Source organism: Perca flavescens, chromosome 10 (assembly GCF_004354835.1).
Source record: "Perca flavescens isolate YP-PL-M2 chromosome 10, PFLA_1.0, whole genome shotgun sequence".
Taxonomy (NCBI): Eukaryota; Metazoa; Chordata; class Actinopteri; order Perciformes; family Percidae; genus Perca; species Perca flavescens.
The window spans coordinates 16,844,401-16,853,267 of NC_041340.1; the positions used below are offsets into that span (position 1 = coordinate 16,844,401).

Below are 8,867 nucleotides of genomic sequence, written 5' to 3' on the forward strand. Positions count from 1 at the left end.
GGAACTCATTATGCACCTTTAATGAAAAAATATGTAACAGCTGCTTTTCAAAGAAGTTTGCTACTTTTAAATATAGATAGATAGATAGATAGATAGATAGATAGAGTCATTACTATTAAAACTTAAGTTTAAACATTAAAATAACATCTCAAATAAAACCCAGGAGACAATTAAACCCAAGGAATGATTCAATGCTCAATCATTCCTTGGGTTTAATTGTCTCCTGGGTTTTATTTGAGATGTTATTTTAATGTTTAAACTTAACTTTTAAGAGTAATAAATGATTATTTTATATATGTATATCTTTTGTCTGGTCATTCCTCGCTGTGTTGGTGTGGCCCGGGAATCTAGTTTTATTTAAAAGTAGCAAACTTCTTCTAGAAGCAGCTGTTACAAATACACCATATTTTTTTAAACAAACAATTCATCAGACAAAGGCATAGACAATATGGAAATAAGGAAAGAAACACTTTTTTTTCTTTTATTGTCTTCTCAATTCTTAGTGCAATCATTCAATCCCTTGTCGCATAAAAGAGTCCCCATCGTTGGTCTCCACTGTTGGAACATTCCAGTTTTTCACTCCATCCATTTACTATTGCAAAATAGTCCTCTTCAGATAATTCCTGCAGAGGACAGACACAGGTATGATAAGCACTCATCCAAAGAAGAGAGACATTTAGGTTCAGTTAGGTTGAAAGGACGTGCATGCTAACCTGAATGAATTCATCCTTGATGACTTCAGCTCTCTGCAGTTCTGTCTTTATCACCTGGATAAACTGGTCTGTCCGGTCTTCTGAGCAAACATTGCAGAAACCAGCTTCCTGGAGGAACTACAGGAGAAGAGACAGAATGGGTGAAGTAGAGTGGGGACAGCACCACAAGCTGATGGACAGTAGTAATACATTAGCAACACATCCACAGAGCGTCACACTTTGTGCATTTGGGCTGTCTGTATAGAAGAGTTACCCAATAAGCAAATCTGGTTGTTTCACAAAGTCTTAAGTGGAACGTTTACGTTCAAAAGTTGTTTTAGTCGTGCAACAGAAAACTCAGATTGGACAGATAGTCTAAGATCTGAGGCGCAGTTAACTATAGTCCTCAGAAATCCACCAGAGTCTTAAAATTCCAACACAAAGAAAGCGGAAGGTAACGGACATCAGCGAAAAGACATGCATCCGGCGGAATTTCCTGTGGCAGAGATCTTAGCTTGTTTTATGTACACAGGCCAAGCAGTTAAAGGATCATACTCTTTATATTTATATTTTATATTCACAGGTCTATGAGAGTTCACCCCATGTTCCATGTGAGCAAGGTCAGACCTGTTAAAGAGAGCGCTCTGGTTCCAGCCACACCGCCTCCCCCTCCTCCTCGTCTTGTTGACGGGGGCCCCGTCTACACCGTCCACAAGCTTTTGGTTGTCAGGAAGAGGGGTCGGGGTAGACAGTTTCTGGTGGACTGGGAGGAAGTACGGTCCCGAGGAGAGATCGTGGGTTTCAGCCAGCAATATCTTTTATAGGCAGCATCCTGAAGAGCCTGGGCCGTCAGGTGTTTGGCCTTAAAGGGAGGGGTACTGTCACATCCAGTCCTCTTATTTTGTTTTCTGTTTGTTTCATGGACTTCCTGTTTTATTTTGTAATGTACTGTCTGTCTGCATTCACGTTCACTGTCTTTGTTTCCCACCGTTTGTGATTACCTGTGTGTAGTTGTCTTCCCATCCCCCGTGTATATACTCACCTTGTTTCACGTCTCCTGCCTGTCGATTCTGTACCTTTGCCTGCATTGTTCGTTGAACAATAAATCCACTTACCTTTTACCTCTGCATCCTGAGTCGTGCATTTGAGTCCGCCATTGTACCCTGGCATTTATTACAACTTGTGTTTTTTATTTAGGGAATTTTATGCATTTATTAGTACAGTACAAAGATAACAGGAAATGAGGAAAAAAGAAACATATCACTTAATTTATATATTTTGTATTTTGTTTGTACACTGATGATACAGCGTACAAACAGATTCTGCAGTGTGCTCTGCAATAATTCAGTAACAGTGTTAAAATAATAATGCCAATCGCCTCGTTACATATTGGTAAAGAGGACCAAAGGGTTTTAGCTCCCCGTAGGGCAGTGTAGCCCTTTTACAAACTATTACATAAGTAGGCTCTACTGAATAGTTACCTTGCCATACTGTGAGGGTGTATAGAGGACATAGCCTCTCTGTTTGACGTAGGCCTCAAACACCGGTGTCCAGGGCTTCTCCCCGCAGCAGTAATCACTGATGAGCAACTTTCCACCTGGCTTTAACCATGACTGGATACAAAGAACACAGAGAATGAAAAACAAGGCAGAAAAGTTAGACCGGATCAAGTCACAAAAAAGGCACTAGTCTCCCAACGAAATATGTACAGTATACTGTAGGACATAAAAGTGCTCTTTTCATTTTTTTTTTTTTTTAAATCAATGTAATGACTTAATGCCAGGGGCTACTGGTGGAATTTATTTCAGGGGGGATATACAAAAAAATGTGTGTTACTATAATGTACACAACAGCTCATATTGTCCCTACTCATTTTTGTTACTGAAATGAACTAAACATACTCCCCCTCCCTAACTAAATTAAATTTGATGTAGAGCAGGAGGGGCGTTGGCCTGGCACCCTCTATGGGCTAGCCACCACTGCTTAATGCTACCGTTTAAAGTATGAGAAAATACTCAACATGGAAGCGTTTGAAGAGGGCCAGTTTGTCATCTATGTGCAGGATTGTGTCTCTGCTGTAGATCACATCAAAGGAACCTTCTGGGAACGACCTCTTTGTGGCATCAGCCACCTCAAACTGGACCTGAGGTAGAGCGCATGCACATTATTTAAAACTGTTAGCCGTGGAATTTAAACTAATTGGACAAGGGAACATTTAGATATACTGATGGCAGCTTCTCAGTGATCGCCCTCTCCATGGCGATGTCCACCATGTTGTTTGACAAATCCAGGCCAAGCACCTCCACTCCAAAGGTCTGAAAAGTAACATAACCATCAGCTTCGCTGTAGCTTCAATAATTATAAAATCCCTCTATCATCACCCTAACTAACTATGTCAGATTCCTTGGCTCTTACCTTTGCAATGTAAAAGTCCCCTCCACCAATGCCACAGCCAACATCTAGAACCTTCTGTCCGGGCTTCAGGTTCAGCAGGTCCACAAACTCCTGTCAGCACAAAAAAAGTATACAAGTCATATGTCACTTTTCTTAGTCATGGAAATATGTCTATAATAATGTTGAATAAAACACTCTCAGGTCTGAAGTCTGTTTGGCATAAGTTTACTCATGTGGCATGGAGAGAGGGTGCGTTATAGAAAGAAAGCACAGCTTCCCCAACAAAAAAAAATAGAACAGAAACTTTTATACCTGATAAAGCTGCTACGATAAAGGCTGGTTCTGTTGCTGTTGAAGGTCATTTGGTAGGAAGACTAAAGGCTTGATTATACTCGGAACAGATGTGTACATGGCGGTCGCACAGTAGCTCTGTTTATACTATCTGCTTGAAGGACACGTTCCACACATGCGCAGTAGATCGCTACGCTACCACTTGTTGCAGAGTGGGTGTCGGTACACAATCTGTGCTGCCTGCACGATCCGTCCTGCGCATGTGCAGATGATAATCATGTTTTACCGAGGATACGGCACTGCACGATCTGTTTCACGCTAGCCTCCACCTGGAAGCTAACGTTAATTTAGCTAACAGCTAATTTGCAATTTTTTTGTGGCTTTTCCCTTCATTTGAAAGTGGATAGTAATGAAAGGGGGAGAGACATGGGGGATGACACGCAGCAAAGAGCAACAGGTCGGATTCGACCCCTGCGCCGCTGCAGGACTCAGCCAACATGGGGCGAATGCTCTTACCCCAGGCTACAGCTAAATTAAGACTTTACAGTAATAAAAATAAAGACAAGTATTGATTGATTGTATTTTAAATGAGCACAAGTAGAGTAGAACTGACATAACCGCTTTTATATATTTTAATGGGGTTTTTTCAGGTTTTATTTTGAGGGTCTTTTAAAGTTATTACATGCTGTCTCAGCTAGCAGTTAGCCGAATTAGCTGTTAGCTAAACTAACGTTAGCTTCCCGCTGGAGGCTAGCGTGGAACAGATCGTGCAGTTTCGTATCCTCTGTAACACATGATTATCATCTGATTATCAGTGGGTCCGCACAGCCACAAAACAATTGGCACAATGCGGACGTCCGCACAGAGCCTACGCGCACAACCTCTGATGACTACATTAACGTCATGCAGACCCCAGCAGACAGTATAATTTCGGATAAGGAACAGTGGGGCTTTCAGCTAAATGCTAATGTCATCATGCTAAGGAAAATGCTTACATGCCGATGTTAAGCTGGTATAATGTTTATAACATGATCATCATCTTAGTTTAGCATGTTGGCATGCAAACAGTTGGTACGACACAAAGTACAGCTGAGAATGATGGGAGTGCTATTATTAGTTTAGCTGGTAATTGTTAAAGTATTGGACAAATACGAATTTTGACTGATGGTGCCTCGAGATAAAGAGTTAACGGTTTCATTTCATGGAAATCCATCCATAGCTTTTGAGATATTTCAATTGGGACCGGGATTTCAAGTGGTGGACCTGAGTGGAAGTCATTTAGACATTTATTTTACACTGTTGCAAACATTATCAACTTCCATCACATAAGTTATTTGCTAAGCTTTTCACTTTACTCACTTTGTTCAGTATTCTTGTTGTATCCTTTCCAAGAAGCACTTATTCACTGATTCCTTCCTTTATTCCTACCTTGGTGGTGCTGGGCCCCCCTGTGCTGACATAACCAGCCCCGAACATCTTCTCGTAGCGCAGGATGCCGCGGTTGGTGTACTGCTGGTTGTCCAGGAACTGCTGAAAGGTCTTGAATCCGTCCTGGATACTTGAGGAGCGGGGAACCTTCTCCAGAAGCCAGCAGATCTGATTCTGATTATTTTTCATCTGGAAAAGGAGGACAAAAAGGATGGAGAAGTAGATGGAGAGGAGGGGAGAAAGGAGAGGGTTAACTACACATCCTTGTGCCTACATCTCACACTGCTATGTCCAATTTCATACCCAAGGTTTTACTACAAGACTTAAATGCCTACCTCAACATAGGCCTGAACTTTCTTTTTCAACACAATGTCAAAACCAAACTTTTGGCCCCCCTCTGGCACCTCCACTTGTAGTGATGATACCAGGTGGCTGTATTGTGCCTCAGTGCGGTAGCAAGTGGGGTTAAAGTCCCTCTTGGAGTCACCTTGGTAGAACATCGCAAGTTAAAACAAATCCTTCACCATTTGTTTTTGAAAGAGATATTGGCTACTGTTGCTGAACATTCATAATCAACTGAGAAAAACAGAGTAAATGAGAAAGAAAGAGCAAATGTCCCTATTTAAATTTCTTGAGTGAGATTCAGTTCTCATTAATGCGTAAACCATTATTATTCATAAGGGAGATGTGGACGTTTAATTGTTAGCTAAGTACCTGACCGGTGGTTGCAGGACTCTCTGAAGAAAAAGAAGCCACCGGGCCGCAGCCAGCTCAGCGTCTTCTCTATAAACGACTTCAGCTCTGTGTCGCTCAGGTACATCAGCAGCCAGTTGGAAAAGACAAAGTCAATGCTGAGGGGAACAATGAATGGAAACATTAAAATATATTAAAAAGCTAAAATTGTTTAAATAAAACCGGTCTAGTTTCAGTGCAGAGATTGGAAATATCCCACGTATGATCCGATAAGCCAGTGGATCCTATGTTCATCATTCATCCTGCATCATAATGCATGGCTTGCTGTCTGCTTTAATCCGACAACATGTAGTGACAACATCAATATGAGCTGCTATCTTAATGAATTCAAGCATATTTGTTTTGTTTTTATCTTGATATCTTTTTTTATACTCAACTTACTATGTCTGATATGTTGTCTGTATGTTTATTTCTTGTATATCTGGTGAGCCAAAGGAAAATTTCCACCCTGGTGGACAATAAAGATTTATTCTATTCTATTCTAAAGCTGTGCACGTGGCAGAGAGTCCACAACATTGTCGTAGAATCTCACACAACGTGCACAGCTTCACATGTTGTGGAAAGGAATTCCTCCTGAGGGGCTGGAGGGCATCAATGTCTGTACCAAATTCCATCCATGTTCGAACCAACTTGCAGTCCATCTAATAGTTGTTGAGAGTTTTCAGTCCGGTCCAAAGTGGTGGAATGACCAGTACTGCCATCCCTAGAGCACTGCATGGCTAAACATTGAAGATATAAAGTGTTTCTTAAAGAACAGATATCCTAACCAGACCTAGATTAGAATTTTTAATCTCACATGAGGGAATCTCACTAAAATGGTCTTTTGTCACCAGAGAAATATTGTTGAAGTGCTGCCGTTTCTCCCCCAAGCAGATACTGAGAGACTCATGCATGCTTTTATCACCAGCAGGCTTGATTACTGCAATACTGTCCTCTCTGGTCTATCTAAGAAAGTTATAAATAAACTTGGGAAGGAACTTCTTTTGGTGGAACGTGTACGTTCAAAAGTTGCTTTAGTTGTGCAATGGAAAAATCAGATTGGACATTTAGTCTAGCTAGCTGTCTGGATTTACCTTGCAGAGATCTGAGAAAAGGTAGCCCTCATAAATCAACCGGAGTTTAAAATGACAACACAAAGAAAGCCCAAGGCAACGGACATCCGGCCTAAATGAGTGAAATCCGGTGGAATTTCCGTCAGCTACGGAGCAATCCCAGAGGTGGAACGTCAAGGATATAGACTACACCCGTCCTAAAGTCCCTTCATTGGCTGCATCTTAGTTTTAGAACAAACTTTAAGATCCTTTTTTGGTGTTTAAATCACTCAATGGACTAGCGCCTGAATACCTGTCAGACATGCTCTCAACATATGCGTGCCTTAGATCACTCGGGTCCTCCGACATTAGCTCATTTAGTTGTCCCCTGAGTGAGGACAAAGAACTACAGGGAGGCGACATTTAGTCTCTATAGTCCTCGCCTCTGGAATACCCTACCGGAAGAGCCGAGGGCGTCACAATCTGTAAATACCTTTAAAAGAAACTTTAAAACTTACCCTTTTAGCTTAGCATTCATCAATTTGTTTTTATTTTAAATTTATTTTCATTTTATTGCTGTATTGTTAAGCACCTTGTATTGCAATGTTGTACTAAAGGCGCTATATAAATGAAGTTTAACACACACCTGTTTTGGGGGATATCCAGCTTTGTGACATCAGCTTGGATGAAGGTAGCGTTGCTATGGTGACCATTGTCCTGTCTGTTCCTCTCCACAAAGCTTTCCATGAAGTCCACAGCAGTCACATGGCCAGCCTTGGTCAGCAGGTGGCTGGTGAAACGACTGCAGAGGCACACGTCAGTGTAAATCCATCTAGTTTACTAGTTTCATTCTCCAACACAACATGAAAAACATAATCTGATCCCCTGAATTATGAAATCTGCCTTTTGCTTCAGGCCCCTAAATTAAATGGAAACCCTGAACAAGCTGCTCACACACATCCACTACTACAGACAAGTCTAATGCAGCTGCATGCTCACCCGATGCCAGCTCCCAGTTCCAGCACTCTGGATCCAGCCAGGCTGGGCAGTACGGACAGGATCTCGGGCAGCTCATGTTGGGTCAGCTCCCTGGCACGAGAGTCCAGCATCATCTCCTCCACTGTGGCGGCCTTGGAGTGCTCTTTCCAAAACTCAATCTGTGTTCTTCTATTGACTTGTGTTCTTGTGTCCCTGTTAAACGCCATCTTGCGTTGCCAAAGTGGGCTACTGTCCCAATACACAAGCATACACAGTTACACTGACTGCTCACAGGTCCGTTCAATTTAATACGGATAACATTTTTACAATGGTCCACAATTTTGTGATGGGTACCCCAGAATCCCAAAAAACTCAACCGACATTGGAGTTGGCCTGATTAAGGATGCAACCCCTTTGGTGGTGGTTCCTAAATCTGATTATAGGCCCAACCAAAGACAATATCCTTTAAGACCCGATGCAGAAGAAGGCATGACTCCAATTATTGAGCAATTATTAAAGGATAAAATCCTTGTTCCATGCCCAACATCTCCCTGTAACACACCTTTACTCCCTCTAAAAAAGGCAGATGGAAAATCTTATTTATTTGTTTACCAGTAGTCTCAAACCCAGCCACAATGTTGTTGTCTGTGCCTGACAATGCAAATTGGTTTACGGTGATTGATTTGACTAATACTTTTTTAGCATCCCAGTTGATCCTGCATCGCAATACTGGTTTGCATTTATCTTCAAAGGCAAAAAATATGCGTGGACACGCGCGCCACAAGGTTTTTCGGAATCACCGTCTATTTATTCAGCCGCATTGCAGGAAAATTTAGCGGGTTTTGTATTTCCAAAAGGAAGCACTTTGATAGCCTATGTTGATGACCTGTTGGTCTGTTCCAAGTCCGAAGAAGACTGCATTGCCGACAAAAATGCTCTTTTGAAATTTTTCGCTTTGCAAGGCCACAAAGCGTCGCTAGAAAAGCTCCAGCTGGCGCACTATTTAGGACATGAGCTCTCACACAACAAACACGAAACAGGGAAAGACAGAATGGAAGCGGTGCTGTGAATGCCAAAACGGGTGACGAAAAGACAAGTTTTGTCCTTTTTAGGATGTGTAGGTTATTGCAGAAGTTGGATTTTTGACTATGCTTAACTAGCACAACCACTTTCTGACATGGCGCATGTGACTTGGACACCTGAAGAAAATGACTCTTTTGTGAAGCTGAAGGAAAATTTGGATTCTGCGCCTGCTCTGGGTATTCCTGACATGACAAAAGACTTCAGCCTGGCAGTTGAT

General features: G+C 41.9%; 1 protein-coding gene across 1 annotated transcript; it reads right to left on the bottom strand.

Moving 5' to 3' along the window:
• Positions 1-455: 455 nt before the first annotated feature.
• LOC114563389 (phosphoethanolamine N-methyltransferase 3-like) lies at positions 456-7,794 on the bottom strand. The gene is made up of 11 exons (XM_028590248.1): positions 7,589-7,794; positions 7,236-7,391; positions 5,520-5,656; positions 5,141-5,292; positions 4,806-4,994; positions 3,108-3,197; positions 2,918-3,007; positions 2,713-2,835; positions 2,174-2,305; positions 714-830; positions 456-623 (listed from the first exon to the last, which is right to left on the bottom strand). The coding sequence occupies exons 1-11, from the start codon at positions 7,792-7,794 to the stop codon at positions 513-515; spliced, it is 1,503 nt and encodes a 500-aa protein (XP_028446049.1). The 3' UTR covers positions 456-512.
• Between the last annotated feature and the right edge of the window lie 1,073 nt (positions 7,795-8,867).